Source organism: Rattus rattus, chromosome 4 (assembly GCF_011064425.1).
Source record: "Rattus rattus isolate New Zealand chromosome 4, Rrattus_CSIRO_v1, whole genome shotgun sequence".
In the NCBI taxonomy this organism is placed as follows: domain Eukaryota; kingdom Metazoa; phylum Chordata; class Mammalia; order Rodentia; family Muridae; genus Rattus; species Rattus rattus.
The window spans coordinates 30,433,384-30,450,515 of record NC_046157.1 but is presented as its reverse complement, the minus strand read 5'-3'; the positions used below and the strand labels follow the sequence as shown (position 1 = coordinate 30,450,515).

Sequence of the window (17,132 nt, the reverse complement as noted above, 5' to 3'; positions counted from 1 at the left end):
GAGACAAGGGTAGCATACACAGGGCCTGCACGGATTCAAGCCATGCAGGGTCTCCGCACTGAGAGGGTTGGAGTGGGAGTGTACAGGAGTCCTCATCCCTAACCAAGAAGCTGTCTCCAATTGACAGCTGCCTGCAAAGGAAAGTGTAGTTTTTCTCCAATGGAATCTTACAGGGTATATAAACCACACTTAGATATAGGCCCTGAGCGAGCCTAGCGTAGATGGCCAATACGAAACAAACTCAATGATTCAGTGATATTTTTGTAGAATTTTTTGTTGTTGTTTCCTACTACTTTGGCTTTTTTTTTTTAAATCAAACTGGTCTTTTGATTATCTATTATGGTTTCCAGTTTTGTGGTTTTAGGGTATGCAAGTTCAGCCAATAAAAATATTTAAAGGAGCTCTGAGCAAGGCTGATTTATAAGGCATAGTGATAGAGCTAAAAGAGGGCTATCATTCCCAGGACAATCCCTATAGTGAGTATGCTAAATGGTCCCTGGATTTGGAACAGTTGGAAAAGTGTGTGGTGCTCACCTTTAATCCCAGCACTTGAGAAGTAGAAGCAGATGGATCTGAGTTCAAGGCCAGCCTGTTCTGCAGAGTGGGTTCTAAGATAACCAGGGCTACACAGAGAAACCTTGTCTCAAAACAAAACAAAATGGAAGAAAAGAAGCAAAAACTCATCAAACAAAGAAAAAGGAGCAAGTGCATGCTAGGTGCAGCCATTGCTGTGTCAGAACTAGTTCCAGTGCCCGCCGAGGCTGTCAAAATTACAAAATACTGAAGTCCCTCATGTGGAGTAGGATTTGGTTAGAGCCCATGCGTGCAGCGCCTAAAACACTTCCTTTCTAGAGTATTTAGAATACAGTGCAAAGACAAATAGAAATATTTCTTATGCTATATTTCTTAGGGACAATAAGGGGAAATTACATTTTCAAAACAAAATACCTCTCTTGCCTTTATTTTTTTTTCCAGGATGGCCTCGAACTCATGGTCCTGCTTTCAACCTTCTAATCTTGGAATTATAGGCACGCACTGCACTGCTGCGCCATGTCCAGACAAGGGCTTTTTGTTTTGCTTTTGTGTTTTTTGAGTTGAGTTTGGGGTTTTTTTTGTCTTGTTTTTTTGTTTGTTTGATTTATTTTATTTTCTTATGTGTGTGTGTGTGTGTGTGTGTGTGTGTGTGTGTGTATACACATATATTTAATTTGGATCTTCGATGTGGAATCTTTATATATATGGAGGGCCAACTGACTGTTTTAAACATCTCTTTTTAAGAAAAATATGTTTCTGTGTGTGCGTCTTCGCAAAATCATGTACCCACATGCATATTAAGTGCCAGAGGAGGCCAGAAGATGGTGTTGATCTCCAGGAATGGAGTTACTTGAATTATGACAAAAATAGGAGATAGAGACTATATCTAGAAAAATGCAGGCAAGTTTCTACTCTAAATATATATTTTAGGGAACGTGTCATTTCCCATTTTGCCTCGTTTATACTGGTATTTTCAGAGTTACTGAGAGCTTAGCTTTCTTTAACCAATTAATGAAGCTCACTGAGTCTTCATTCATAGCCTGAAGCACCGCAAGGTCTGAGCCTGTCAGTTTCTCTTTGAAGCCTTGATTCAGCCCCATCCCTCTTACTGCCGGATGTTGGCTCCTCTGTTCTCTGCCATGACAGTGCTTTGCCTGACATTATTGATAGAATTTACCGCCTTGAAACCCTCTGCTGGGACTCCAATCACTTCCTTTCAAGCACTTTTGAGTTTGGACTTAGTTTCTTATCCTCAAACAGCCGTGACTGACAAGGTGCCTGAATTCCCCTGGGCCTCCTCTCTCCTTGCCCAGTTTGTAATGACAATTTTCCTTTAGATCTGGCCCTGGTAGTCTTTTCATGTTACTTCCTTGAACAGCATCACCCAGGCATCACCCAGGCTTATGCTTTTAACTGCCACCTAACAAGCGGATGACTCAAGTATGTTTCTACCAGTCAGATAATTCTCTTGAGCACCAGACTTATAAAACAAGGATCTCAGACGGACCATGGGGGCTCTCAAAGTAGCAGGACCAACTTTCATTATCTCTACCTGTGAGTGCGTCTGCAGTTAAGTAGCACTACATTCATTTAGTTACATCAGCCAGATGAGCCTCTCGCCTTTTATCCAAGATGTGGTGGTTTTCTTCCTCCTGAAAATATTCAAATTCTCTTGCATGGCAAATCAATGTAAGGCTGGTAAGTGCTTGACAACTGGCTTTTTACTGTCTGTACTTGCCACCATCCTTGGGACATGGATTCAAATCAGGACCAGTTTCAATCTGCCGCTGTGGCATCTCTGAAAGCAGCGTGGGGAAGAAATGTACAGGACCACACTATTATTCATTGCTTACCTTCTGTAGAGACATGGATACAAATATCCCCAGGAACATAGATTATTGGGAATGTAACAAAAGTAAAAAGCAATTCATTTTGGATACTTCATCTATGTAATGTAATTCACTTATATAATCGGATAACTAAAGATGACAGAATTTGCCAACTGACCCTAAAAATTACTGAAAAATCTAACCACAGACCCTTGCAAGCACAGACCCTTGCAAGCACACTGCTTTATTACCTGGAGCCGCCTGACGTTCCAGCCGCAGTTTTCTTGCTGATTCTAAGGACTTTTCACCTTTTAAAAAAATATTAATTTTAAATTTTTGTTTTATGTGCATGAGTGTTTTGTCTGCATGTATATCTATGCCCTGAATGCAATCTACCAAAACTTTTAGGGTACTGACAGACTTCTGTTTGATTACAAATATGTTTTAGTTTAAAATAACATTTAAAAGATTTACTCCTTGAATAGAGCCAAACCAAGCCACAGAGGTTTTCTACGGGTTGGAAGTTTCTGGATGAAACTGGGTTGACAGCTTAAGTAAATGGTTGCAGCTTCCAGCGTCCCCCACCCCCACTCCATCCTGTCCTGTAACAACTGTCACTTCAATGCAAGGTTAAAGTGATTTGGCTATTCCTGGCAGATGGGCACTTAGCAGAATGGACCCTCCCAGAGGCCCAGGTCCCCTTAGGCTGCTGTGTGGGGCCTTGGTTACAATGCTGGGTTTCCCAGCGGAGAAGAAAGGATTGCGCGGCAGAGAAAGAAGCTCCCAGCGGGAGGCAGGCGGTCTGGCCTGACTAGGAGAGGGCTGGTTTTGGAGGGCTCTTAGCAACAGCCCTGGTTTGACCCTCCTCAGCCGTGAGAAAATCAAATCTGAGCGCCTTGCTTCCAGGATCCTCGCACCAACAGCGGCTGAATGTTGAGACATCCTTTCTCCCACCTTCTCTGGGAATCTCTAGCAAAGTGCTGCTGAGAGCAGGGAGCAAGCAACCATCGCCCACCCCCTACCGTCTGTCTGAGGGGTTAGGCTCACTAGTGAGTCCATGTACATCATCTGGTCTGCCTGACAGGCAGGACAGAGAGGGGGAGGGGGGGTTCCCAGCCCCCCATGGGCCGGCCGGGGCTTTATTCTACAGTCCATGGCGCGTGGCTGCGCTTTTCTTTCCCGTTTGTAGGTGAAACCCCATTGGCTTCATTGGCTCCTTGATTTAAACCACGCCCGGCTTTCTGCCCGCTTTGCTGCTGCTGGGTTCGGCCTCCCTGCCACATCCCAGCCGGGTTCTCAGGAAACCCGGGAGCTCCTGTGGCTGCTATTGTGTGGATGCCGCGGGTGTCCTCTCTTCTCTTCCAGAGATGGCTAACAGGGGTCCGAGCTACGGCTTAAGCCGAGAGGTGCAGGAGAAGATTGAGCAGAAATATGACGCGGACCTGGAGAACAAGCTTGTGGACTGGATCATCCTGCAGTGTGCTGAGGATATAGAGCACCCGCCCCCGGGCAGGACCCATTTTCAGAAATGGTTGATGGACGGGACGGTAAGGCAGGCAAGGATATTGGTTGTTGGGGCGCTGGGCAGGGAAGCTCTCCTAGGACCCTTTCTTTCCCTGTGAATCCCCGAGAGATCCTCTGTTGCCAAGGTCTGGGTCTCACCAGGAGAGATGAGCGTGCCTTTTATTTCTCCAGGGCTGGCTGTAATTCTGAGGGCTCTCTGCACAATTCCCTAGCCAGTTTAGAGGATTCTCCACCCATCTGGGCATCAAGCTTCCTTCTGAGCTGTAAGCAAAATTGAAGCCCTTTTGATAGTTCCATGCAGAGTAGAGCTTAGCGCTGCTGTGTGATCTCCTCAGCCTTCCTGGGTTGTTCTTACCCCCAAGGGAGCCAGCTAGTTACAGTGAAACAAAGGAAGGGGTCAGGCTAGGCAACTTGTCTTCCCCCGGGGAAACTGTACCCCTGGGAGATGCTCAGGAACTCTTGAGGAGATGAGTGCCCCTGAACAGGAAGGGAATCCTTATTTGATAAGTGCTGATCTGCCCAGATACTGTGTGTGTTTGGGGTCCAGGAGGATCGCTCAGCTGAGTCAAAGAAGCCCATCTTTTCTGCCAAGCTCTGATTTACTGTTACATAACTGCTATCCCATCAATCTGTTGGGTTATCCTAGGGCTTCGCTTCCAAGAGTCTGTGAGAAGACCCAGTTCAGTTCTTTGACACATCACAAACTTACATAGGATGAGTTAGTGAAGACAGCAGATCCCAGAGAGCAGATCAGAATCCTCCCGTTTCCCCATGAACCTCCAACGCATCCTCCATTAAGAATGTGAGATCATTTCCTCATCACCCAGCATCGTTTATCGTTTTCAAGGAGGGAACCGGGTTCCGGCTGCAAGATTGTTGTGGTCAGCTAGCTGTCTGGGAATGGGCTCCCTGGGGTCTTCTGTGGTGTGTGTGTGTGTGTGTGTGTGTGTAGATGCACCATTCACTTCTGACCTGTGACATTTATTGCAAAGAGAAACACTAATCCTCTGTCCTCACACTCCCTTCAGGTCCTGTGCAAGCTGATAAACAGTTTATATCCACCAGGACAAGAACCCATCCCCAAGATCTCAGAGTCAAAGATGGCTTTTAAGCAGATGGAACAAATCTCTCAGTTCCTGAAGGCTGCCGAGGTCTATGGCGTCAGGACCACTGACATTTTTCAAACAGTGGATCTATGGGAAGGTAAACAGCCCTTCTGTCTTTAGGTCTGTTTCCCCTGGACTCCCATTCTGGTACGTCCTCTGTTCTCTGTCCTCTACTTATAAAAGCCACTTATATAGGGCTTCCCTGTGCTTCTTGGGGGAAGGGAAGTGCATTCTCAGCTGTCATCCCAGGAACAGGGTTGGCCTTCCTGTTTGTGACGCTTTATAGGGATAGGGGTCCTGTCCTACAGAAGGACACATCTTGAGGATATGGCAAGAACCTTACCAAACTAGTGGCTAAATGTGTGAGTGAAAGTGTCCGCAGAAGTGAACTGGTTACACGACTGTCTTTTCCTCTAGTGAGCCTTCCATAACAAATCACACTTAGTGGAAGAGAAAGGAGGCAGGAGTGAACGAGTGCTCTCCTGACTCATCAGCAGTGGGGCTTGCAGACAAAGCCATCTGGTGTTCCCTCTGTCATTCAATCTGAGGAAAAAAACAGCTCTCCATCTTTTTGTTAAACAATTATCTAGAGCATGGTAACTGTATCTTCTAGCTGCTTATTCTGCTTAGGGAGACTACTAAGTGACTTTTCATTCACATTTGTGAATTGACCTGGCGAGAAGAATCTCACAAAGCTATTTAGATTGGATCTCATCTCTGGACATATATAGATAGCAACCCACTATTGGAGAAAACGATGTGGAGTTGAAGATATTGCTGGAGAATTTGAGTGACGAATAGTCATAAGGCTTCAAGTCCCTTTTAGTGATAATGTGCATATTAGTCCATACAGCCACGACCAGGCTTGCCTGAGGCACAGAGAGACCTACTGTCTAGCTGACAGATTGATGGGCATGCTCATTGTCACTGGATGTCATCGCAGTGCAGCAAACAGGATCTTCCGGGTGGTGACCCAAATGGTTCTGCTGACAGTGACAGCGGAATAATGCTACTTTGATCAAGAGGTGTGGATATTCTAAGGGCCATTACCTCAAGCCTCTATTCAAAGAGAGCTTCTTCGATGGGTGAGTAGTTCAGACCTGACGAGGCCAGGGGACTGGTCCTGTATTTAGCTGTCACTCAGAAACTCAGATATCTGAAATGCTAGCCACGGCAGCAGACCTCATAGACATCTACCTCTAATTCTCCATGGGATGGCCTCACTGAGGCTTGATTTCCAGGTCAAAATTGTGGTGACTCTCCACAGATAATAGCAGTTTCTTTTCCCTGATATTGCCATCACTAGCAGCACAGAGCTAAGAGCTCTGGACAGTGCCACATGAGCTTCTCACGGAACTATGATGGAAACGTTTTTCAACCCCCTCCCCCACACTCACTCCACAGACAATGCCACCTACCTGCCCCTGGCTGTGTATGTCTGTCAGAACACTCATAACCTCACAGACCTGAGATTCCACCCTAGGCTCTAGTGCCAAAACACAAGATGGTGCTCGACAGGCCACAGCATTCTTTGGCCAGGAGCCTTAGCTCTCTTCTTCTATACCATGGATGTGCTGTTGAGTCACAGCGGTGACTAACTGTTGATGCCAGGGAGGCAGAGGAGGATGGAGGAGGAGGAGTCAAGGCTGTGGGAAACCAATAGGTGTTAGAGCAAATGAGAGAAGCCCTGGTGAGCAACCTTGTCCAGGGAGTACGGAAGAGGCAGGACCCTGGAGACATGGGGGAAGTAGGTCTAGAGGTTGTCTTCCCATCTCCATCACTGAAGGGTCAGCCTTCCTCCCTTCCCCATTTACTCCCTTTACCCAAATACATGGAGAGGAGCTTTATACTGTGGGATGGGGGTACCCAAAACAAGAGGAGAGAGAAAAAGCAGTAATTCTGGGCGAGCAAACTATGTAGCGCTCTGCACTCCTGCCTCTGTGTTAGATCCTCTTGGAGGAAGAAGAAAGCTAGGGTGCATAAAAATTACTGGAGCAACCTGAGGTGTCTCTCTGAATACGATAATGCTTCTAGATAGGGAGAGTAAGACAGGCAATACAAGTCATCATTCTCTACACCCTGCACCATCCCCCAGTGGAGAAGCACGGGGCTTTAGAGGAAATGAGGAGGATTTTTCTGAAGGTGCTGTGATTGGCAGGTCACAGAAACACTAGGTGAACTATGCAAAATACAGGGATGGGCCAGAGACCGTAATATAGGGAAGCAGACATGTACGAGTGTCCAAATGACTTCCTGGAAGCCCCAGGGAGAGCTGATCTTGAAGAAGCTGGCTTAGACATGATGTTTCCCAGGACCATTGTCTGAAGCCCAGGCTAGAACTGTTTACCATGCTGCAGAGCGTAGGAGTAGAAAGCAGGTTGCTTTGAACAGAGAAGTGGGTGGGATGGCATTGGTAGCGTAGATTGTGGACTGAGCATGTGAGGCTCTGGTCCCTTCTGCAGCAGCTGTTTGTACTGGATGATGACTAAACTGTAATCACGGAGCAGGGTTGGCGCGTGTTTTTGTGACAGGGCTGTGTGAGGATGTATACACTGTGTACCACACAGATATCAGACATCAGACTAGCCACTTGCACAGCTCAACACACTTTCCCTACAATTCTACTCCTTGTCTGGGGATGCCATCCCATCCTCCGTTTACAGTCACTCCTGAACCACAATTGTGGCAGCCGTGGTTGCTGTGAGTCCCCACCCCCTTTCCTAGGCACTTCTCTTTCTCCTCTGCAGGTATTTTACGCTTGGCTGCTCTCAGTACCCCATTTCCTTTGCTTGGCACGTGCTTCCTAAGGACAGCTCTGTTTGCCCACTGTTGGCCAGTGCCTTTCCAAGCTGCTTCTGTATTGCTGACCAGTAAAGCTGCAGGGGCCCATGTTTGCCTTCTTATTTGAGCTTCAGTTACTCATATAGGCAGGGACCCAGAAGCACCCATCACCCGTTACATTGTTTGGAAGAGACCTGGGATCAATAAAGATACGAGATTCTTCCAAAAGAAACCCACACGGCAGCTTGATCATAGAGACAGATACTCGACAAAGTTACCATAGCCTATTGGGGAAGGACCAGAGGGGCCATCACTAGGGGTGATGGGGAAAGGTGAGGACCATTGGAAAGGATGGAAGGGGAGTGGAGAAGTCTTCCTCTATGAGGAGAACAAGTAAATGATCTGGCAGGCTCCTTTTACTATTGTCACAGACGCCTATAAAGGGCAGGGGTGGGGCCGTTTCAGCTGACTCAGAGGACGGAACACTCCAGGCAAGCCTGCAGCGTCTTTGCTATGAGTACTAAATGAGAGAGAGGAGAGAGGGAACAACAGTAGTCCACACGTGCATGTGTGGAACAGGAAGAAACCACTCAAGAGAAAGTGAGCATTCGGGTCTGAGGTTTGGTCAGAAAAACTACAGCAAGCATCTTGGGAGGTGCAGTGAAGCTAGACAGCCTGGACCAAACCTGTGTGGTGCTCTCTATTTCCCCCCGCATCAAATGGGGATAATAAAACCTATTTCATAGACTCGATCTGGAGAACAAAGGAGGTGATGTGTCAGAGATGCTCAGACAGTGTCTGCTAAGTTGGACTGTAAGTATATGTCCCTGGCCTGCCCTTTCTAAAACTAATAGAAGGGGTGGGGACTGGAAAGACAGAGATTCCTCTTAAAAAGATGGATTGATTAATAGCCACACTTAGGGGCCGATAGGGTTGCCTGGATGACCTTCACCATCTTAGCCATTCATACAGGTGACTTTATTGACTTTTCCACTCATTGACTTTGTCATCTTTCCCTATGACACATTGCACTGCCAATTTCAGACCCAGGAGACCTTGGTAGAATGATAATAGCATGGGTTTTAGAGTAGATGCGTTGAAACCCTTCTTTTCAGTGATCCTAGTTGTGTGACTCTGTTTATGGCATTCAGCTGCCTAGAGGCTTGGTGCATTGGTCTGGCACCCCCAAACCCTAGATGTATTAATGGAGCAAATGCATTAAAGCTCTAGCCTGATATATGATTCCTAGTTGCCTGATCAATTCTGACTTTTCTTCTGCCACCATAAGCTCATCAGCAGTGACCTTTGGGGCCTCTTTGTAGAACCACTTAGTGTCAAATGTTAAGAATTCTCAAATGTCCGAGAGCAGACAGTACTCAAAGAGCAAGCAACCCGATTATTCTTCTCAAGAGTTGCAGCGATAGAGGATAATGGACGCATGCTTTTGTGATGTCTGTTCTTTTCTGCTGATCCTGGGAATCTAGAAGGTGTTGTTTACAGGGAAGTGTAGAGCCTCTCAAAAGGTGCCACTACACGGGCTCTTCCTCAGCGGCAGGCAGTGAAGACACATTTCACCTAGCTTGAACTGATTTGGGGATACTGTGAGGTACCAGCAGGGCCATCACAGATGCCTGCTCCTCCATTTTCCCATGCAGCACCCTCAGCTGCATTTACTCTGAAGGGCTGCTGGCGACTGTATTCTGTGATCTTCTCTTTTTGCAGTGATTGTCAAACTCCAGCGTGTAGCACAGCCATGTAGTATAATTGACAGACACATTTCTGACATGTTACGTCTGCAGCGAGGCCCAAGAGTTTGTATTTCTTACCACCTTGTAGGTGACACTGCTTCTGCAGGCCTGGGAGCCCCACTTTGAGAACCCTCACCTTACAACTTCTCTTCCCTCTGGCCAGAAGGCAAGCAATAAAGGTCCATAAAATCCAGAGAGAACACTCAGTCTGCAGTCTGACATTTCTCCCTGGACTGTAGCAATAGTCTCTCAAGGAGACGGGATAATTTTTCTTTTACAGTTTGCTTGTGTGTGTACACTTTCTAAGCGTCATCAGACTGGGTCGAGACCAATGAAAAATAGTAGGTAGGAAACAAATATTTAAGACTGACTTTAAGAGTTACATTGCTTTTCTAAAGTGACTTCTCCATTACCTCTGTTTATCCCTGTATCCTCTTATTTCTGATTTCTTTTTATTGAAAATAGATTCTTTTCTCATACGATATAGTCTGATTATGGTTTCCTTTCCCTCCACTCCTCCTAGTTTCTCCCCACCTTTCTTTCCTTCCAGATCTACTTGCTTTTCTGTCTCTCCTAGAAGACCATAGGCTTCTAAGAGCTAATAACCAAACAGGACAACATAAATTATTATAATAAGATGAAAGAAAAGCTTTTATATTGGAGTTGGACCTGGAAACCCAACAAGAAAAAAAGAATCCCAAAAGCAGGCACAAGAGACAGAGATCCACTCATTCTCCCAGTGAGGATTCCCATAGATACTAAACTGATAGCTATGATATGTCCACGAAGGACCCCGTGCAGACCTCTGTAAGGTATGCATAGGAATCTTGAATGTAAATGTAAGAGGGTAAATCTCTCATTGGTGTGTCTTCATGTAAAATTCAAATTTTATAAGCACTAATGCTTCTTCAGAGGTGGGACATCACAAGGCAGAACTCTGGGCTCCACTATCTAAGGCTTACTGATTAGTAGTTTGGGGTTTATGGCTATTTTGGAGGTGCTATTGCTTTTTGTAGTAAGACAGCATTACAGTACAAAGTTGGTATAGTGGCCCTTGGGAGGCTGAGGTCTGTTTGGGCTACAGTGCGAGGCCTACTTTAAAAAGAAACAAAGAAGGGGTTAGGTAAGGAGAGAAAACAGGGCAACAATGACTCCTGACTTAAGTGCCCACCACTGCCCGACACAGAAAAGGCTTGCTGGATGACACAACACAAGCTGTCAATCATTCAATCAACTCCTTTTTCTTAAGAGTTCATTGTTCAATTTGGGTTGGCAGCACAATTAAGAGGAAAGTACAGATACCTTCTACATGCCCTAATGCACACATAGCCTTCCCATATCATCCTGGCCATGTGGACGGTACAGTCGTTATTATTCCTAAGCCTTGACTGATGCATTGTTATCACCCAAGGCCCACACTCTACAGTAGGGCTCACCCTGGCTGTTGTACAGTCTATGAGTTTGGACACATGTGTCTAGCATCACACAGCCTATGATCCCTATCTTAAAAATCTTCTGTGGCCCATCCCTTCATCCTTTTCCATCATCTTCCCTGGTAATCATTGCTCTTTCTACTGTCTCCCTGGTTTTCCAGGGATGTCACAGTTAGTGTGACAGTGTGTTATCTATTCAGATTCTATTAGCTCTTTAAAAAAAAAAAACCTCGTCTGATATTAACTTCTCGTGATAAAGAAATAAAAGAAACCAGGCAGCCTGTTATTATGAGGTTGACTTCTTCCTGTGTCACTTTCCTTCTCATGGTCAGTGGCAGACTCTTAGGTCATCATCAGGACTGTCTCCTTCATGTCATGCTTGCATTTGGAAAATGGTCAGCCCTGGAATATTCTGTCTTATGGAGTTGTATTTCCTTATTTTCTTGAGAGAACAGTATTGAGTGGAATTACTTTAGTCATAAGCATTTGCCAAAGTGTCCAGCATGGCTTTCAGGAAGCAAAGTGTTTCTGGGCAGGCAGACTTCCAGCATGGATCAAAATGCTTCTAGCAATCAGCTTTATTCATCTGATTGTGTGGAAGATGTCTCCAAAGGAAGAAGTTAGTGTTTAACAAATTTTACATAATTCTTAGCATGCGTCAGGCACTATGATGTTAAAAAACTGAATAGGACCAAACTTTCAGAGTGAGGCTTACATGTCTATTTGCTATGTAAGGATTGTCATGGGAGATTACCCCAGAATCTGGATATTTAGGCTGCTTAGTTATTCTGACAGTCAGACTAGCTGGGAATCACCAGATAAAGCGTGTTTCTCACACTGATGGTCTGAATCACCTGTAGAATATTTACCAAGCTTAGCTGATTATAATGTAGACTCTTAGGGCTTTCTAAATCAATTTCTCATGGGTAAAAACCTTGAATATTCCTATACTAAGTTTGGAGAGACTCCCCCTCTGCCCATTCCAATAAACAGATGAAAAGCTTGGGATTGTGCTCTGAATCAAGTTGTAATGGCCACTTTTGCACTTGCATCATTTTGTAAGCTGCGTTAAGAAGGCAGACAGTTGGCCATAATAAAGCAGTTTGGCTCTTGTTATTTTATACCCAGTACAATGCACAGATCATTCTTGACCTCACTGTTCCTTAACACATTTACATATTTGATGCCTGGTGACAGGAATCAGGTTCTACAAATGGCTCCGATTCCTGCCACCTGCCTTTCCATCTAACACTACTCACTTGATCTCAGTTTCTAGTCTAGGCCAGTTTGGACAAGGGCTCTCTTTCCCATCTAATCAGTCCAAGAATTTTGGACTTCTTCACAAATGTCTCTACCAGAAAACACACCAGGCATGACAAGAAAATGGACCAGTTTTGAGCTGGCTAAGACAGATGATTTCTAGTTACTGAATTATTTAGAATCTTGGTGACTAACTTGATTTGCATATAGACCCCAAATATTTTTTTAAGTTCTTCGGGTGAAGATAAAGCAAAATTATTTCAGACAAAAATACCCAATGACTTATGACCATTTGATGATTGGTGTCCTTAATCCTATGGTACCCAAGATCAATGCTCACAGTTAGATTCCCTGTGTTCCTAATGGCCTTACTTCTTTCATTATCTCTGATCACTGGTTCCTGCCAAGGAACATGGTTCACTACCCATTTTGCAAGGGGGAGGGGCATGGAGGATGGCAGTAAAGCAGAGTGACTGTCCAACAAAAGCCTGAGCGGGACTCCATTTACTTGCTGCGTGCCTTTGAGCGTGCTTGCAGATCTTGGGTTAGCTTTGCCATCCACAAATAGAAGAGGATTGATCTCCACTCTGTCAGGTTAAGATCTCATGTGATTAAGGCATTTATCCCATAATTTACATGAAATCTCTTGCTTAGCAACCTTTCTTTAGAAAAAGAAAATTTCTGGTCTGTTCTTGTCAGATAAGACCTCTTTCCCTCCGATGTGTCTAGCTCCATCATACAGCTACTTGCAGGTCTGCTATAATGACAGGAGGGTGGGTGCTGTTGATTTTATGCTTCTACAGTTCCTGGATCTCCAACCCTTGCCTGAAGCTCAGTTCTTCCCGAGTTCATGTGTGCTCACGTAATTTCCAGCTCTTTGTGAAGGAGGCTTGCACTCTGGTAGAACAAAGCTTGCATTTCAGCTCTTTGTTCAGGGTAATGTTTATGGGTGGCTTGCTAAGTGTCCTTCCACATTGTCGCAGATCCTGTACACATCAGACCCACTCCTTCCTGCTATCAAAATTATATTCCTCCTGCTCTGTGTAAAAGCTGAGCTGATTGGCAGATTCTAGCTAAGACTTCCTGTACTTATTCATTTTCTTCTAGGTTCTCTTTAATAGCTCCCTGTGTAAGAGCACACCCACCATGTCTTTTTGAATGCCATTACTACAAGTGCATTTTATTAAAAAAAAAAAAAAGCCTATTATGTAGCGACAAAGTACAGAAAGGTGTTTCATCTGTGGAAGAGAAAACTTGTTCTAATACTTGTCTCTGCATTTCTCCAAATTCTTAGTATTTCTTGTATCCCTCCTCTTCCAGCTCCTATGGAAACTCCACCACCCCAGCAGTTTTCTGGGGCTGAGAGAATTTCCACCGACAGCATCTCCCCGTACCTATTGGCCACCCTCACCTCCACAAACTGCAGGCAATCACCCTGCAATGAGTGCTGACAATGGGGCAGTAGGGGGGTGGCTCATGAGGAAAGGACAATCTTCTCTGTCTTCTCAGAATATATGAACATCCTGAACAGGACTTCCTTGAAGGCTACAATTGTTGATTTCATTACAGTTCATGCTCCATTCTCTGTCTGCCTTTCGGCTGTAAATCTGCATTCCCCAGTGGTTGAGCTGGAGGAAGCATACTAAGAAGACCACAGATGGCTCACTGGGTCTGACGAGAGCCTTTGAATTTGGCTCTTAACCTTTCTCAGGATCCTACTACCTCCCCCCTCTGTGTACCTATCTCTGATTTTCTGTGTGTCTCTGTCTCTGTCTCTGTCTCTCCACCCTTTTCTTCCCCGCCCCCACCCTCAGCGCCTTTCAGTGTTTGCAGCCCTCCATTCCTGCTTTGCAGAGACTTTGATCTGCATCTAAGCTGCAGCCTACCCACACAGGTAGCACCTCTTCTGTGTTTGAGACTTAGCAGTCATTGGAAAAGAAGGATTGGAGAGAAGGTGGAAGGAACTGGCTGACTTGAAGGCTCAACTGCCTCCACTGTGGGCAATCGTGCGACCATGTCCCCATTCCTTACGCAAGCCAACTTCATTACCACCACCACCCGCTCTGTTCTCTCTCACATGGGCCAGTGATTTATTGTCTCCATTAGTTCCTCCATGCATCACATAATAGAGGGCTGTCACTTGTGTCCTGAGTGCTCTCTGTGGTCATTTGCTTTCTCCATTTGCCTGTGGACCACAGTGCTGCGTGCATACTCCATTTGATGAACATGGATGATTTTAGACCCTGCTAACCCAGATAGAATAAAAGAGCCGAGCCCCTGGGGTCTCAAGCCAAATGACTGCAAGCAACCAATTTCTCTGCAATTTCTCATTCCCTGTCCACTCATGAAGAAAGTGCTCTTCTGCAGGCCATCACCCGGGACAGGTCACATAGCTTGCTGAAGCCATGAGGCCAGGGATGAATCTGTATGCGAGCTGTAAATGTTTGCAGTGCTTATTACCCATACACTTGAATGAGAAGAGCCCTACGGTGTAAATTCAATAATTAATGGGGTTGAGGGTAGGTTTTACATTAGGGCCACTCTGGGAGTGTTTAGTGATTCTCTCTTGATTGTACTCATCCGTGGCCTCTGTTACAGCTCCTCCTTCCAAAATTCCTGTCCCTGACACACTTGGCTTTCGTCTCTTAATTGAATTCCAGGGAAGGACATGGCAGCTGTGCAGAGGACTCTGATGGCTCTGGGAAGCGTTGCAGTTACCAAGGATGATGGCTGCTACCGGGGAGAGCCGTCCTGGTTTCACAGGTAAGCCATTCTCTGCCTCCCATAGAAAAGCAGAGGGAGGGCCTGACCCCTTAGCTACCGGATGCTGTCTACACAGAAGTAAACAAAGATGTCCCATAGCAAGGCCCACTGAGCACAGAAGGCTGATGCTGGACAACTCCCAACAAAAGCATAGGTTCTTGGGGTTTCCTGTTACTTCCATCCATCCCCTCTCCCTTGTTCTTTTCCTTCTTCTTTTATCTTTTTAATTTTCTTTGATGTACCTAATGATGATTAATTTATGTCTCTCTGCCAAGTACCATCTCCGTTTATAACTATTACCCAGCAGGTTGGCTAATAGCTTCCTCTTTGACTCTCAAAAGAGTCCTGGTCTGGGTGATGAATTATATGATTCTTTCAGTCTACTGAAAGGGCCTTTTAGAACATTTTCCTTAAGTGATCTTTTTGGCAGTGAGAACAGAGACAGAGATGTACAAGCTGAGGACTTTGCTGGCAGATGAAAGGGATGCTTATAGCAGCTACTTGGTAATCCACTTTATTAATCTTTCTAATTTTTTTCTTCATGCTGGAGAAATATAGAAGGACTTAGCTTGTGCCCTTTACATGACCCTGACCTAAAATCCTCCTGAAAACTCATCAAAATCCTGGTCGTAGTCTCAGAATTATTTAAATGATCTATCAGGGTCCAAACTTATTTACAGTTCAGCTCTTTACCAGAATTTGGTATTCTCTGGTGAGGAAATATAAATTGTTCCTTGAAAATTCCTAAATTGATTGGGCAACAAAACAGAGATCAATCCTCGGTCCTATATGGGAAGGGTGGAATGGGACTTATGACGTGTTTTGTAAAAGGAGTTAGTTTTTTGAGAGAAGGTACCTGAGAAGGTGAGGAAATGAAGACTAAGGGAGCCTAAAAAGGAAGCTGAAGGGAAAGAGAGAAGCTGAGGGAGAGTTTTCCAGAAGGGCAGCCAGCTATGAATTTTTTATTTTTTTTCTTCGTTCCTTCTTTCCTTCTTTCCTTCCTCTCTCTCTCTCTCTCTTCTTCTCTTTCTCTCTTCTCTCTCTCTTCTCTCCTCTCTCTCTCTCTCTCTCTTTTATGAAAAATTCTCAGAGTCATCTTGGTTCATAAGGGATAGGAAAGTTGAATGTACTTATCAGCCCCAGACCGGGTAAGCCATAGCTCATGGTGGACCATAGCTCATGGTAGAGTTGTAGGTCAGAACAGAGTCTACGGGTGTGTTTGATTGCTTCAGATAGAGCCTGTGTAACCCTATCTTGAGAAGGATTTGAAACAGTCACATGACCTAATTCCACCTCACTCTTTCCATCCAGGAAAGCCCAGCAGAATCGGAGAGGATTTTCAGAGGAGCAACTTCGCCAGGGACAGAATGTCATAGGTCTGCAGATGGGCAGCAACAAGGGTGCCTCCCAGGCAGGCATGACGGGGTACGGGATGCCCAGGCAGATCATGTAAGATGTTGTATAGTGAGTGCCCCCTGGTAGAGAGGACGGATGTTCCGCACCACCGTCTGTGACAAAGAATTAGGTAGTCACCTTCTCACCTTCTCTTTCTCAAAGCCTTCTGTCCCCTGTTCTTGCAAAGTGCTGCACTTCTGCTGAGAATCCACGCTGCCTACTGCTGCCTACTGCTGCCACCTTCTGTTCCTTTAGAACTATGCAAAGACTCCCCTTCCTCTCGCTGACCTCCTGTGCCCTAGGATCTCAGTTTGTTTGATTATTTATTTATTTATTTGCCAAAAAAAATTTCTCTCCTTGACTTACAGAACGTACCTAATAAACAAATTAGTCTGTGTCCCAGAGTGTAACTTCATTCTCTGTCAGAGACTTGGCAGATTGTAATGGCTCCTTTCCTTTTTCATTCAGGAGTTAGTAGACAAGGTGAGATTAGCACAAACAGTAAAAAATGGATCCACTGTGAGGAAACTTTTGTAGTTATCAGATATAGCTTGATAATTTCAACAGAAAGTCTAGATATAGTTTTTCCCACTAGAGATCTTAAAGTTAGAAGTTTACACTGTCTTGACCTAGACATACTTTTTTTAAGCATCTGTTTTGTAGTTATAATGTTAGACCTTGCAAGTAAGACAAAAACGTCATGAACTTTTGTAAGGGTACCAAGGAAATAATGGATAGATGGATGGATAGGTGGCTAGA

General features: G+C 45.1%; 1 protein-coding gene across 1 annotated transcript; it reads left to right on the top strand.

The window, feature by feature from the left end:
• Window positions 1–3,043: 3,043 nt before the first annotated feature.
• Window positions 3,044–16,770, top strand: Tagln3 (transgelin 3). The gene is made up of 5 exons (XM_032900252.1): window positions 3,044–3,412; window positions 3,729–3,910; window positions 4,916–5,090; window positions 14,876–14,978; window positions 16,290–16,770. Exons 2-5 carry the CDS (start codon window positions 3,731–3,733, stop codon window positions 16,429–16,431), a joined length of 600 nt encoding a protein of 199 aa, XP_032756143.1. The 5' UTR covers window positions 3,044–3,412; window positions 3,729–3,730; the 3' UTR covers window positions 16,432–16,770.
• Window positions 16,771–17,132: the final 362 nt, after the last annotated feature.

What these genes read in the sequence shown, in the direction of transcription:
- Tagln3 (XM_032900252.1), top strand. Translation starts at nt 3,731, where the DNA reads ATGGCTAACAGGGGTCCGAGCTACGGCTTAAGCCGAGAGGTGCAGGAG. An exon ending in AATGGTTGATGGACGGGACG is followed by an intron (nt 3,911 to 4,915) that starts GTAAGGCAGGCA and finishes CACTCCCTTCAG; the next exon opens with GTCCTGTGCAAGCTGATAAA. An exon ending in AACAGTGGATCTATGGGAAG is followed by an intron (nt 5,091 to 14,875) that starts GTAAACAGCCCT and finishes ATTGAATTCCAG; the next exon opens with GGAAGGACATGGCAGCTGTG.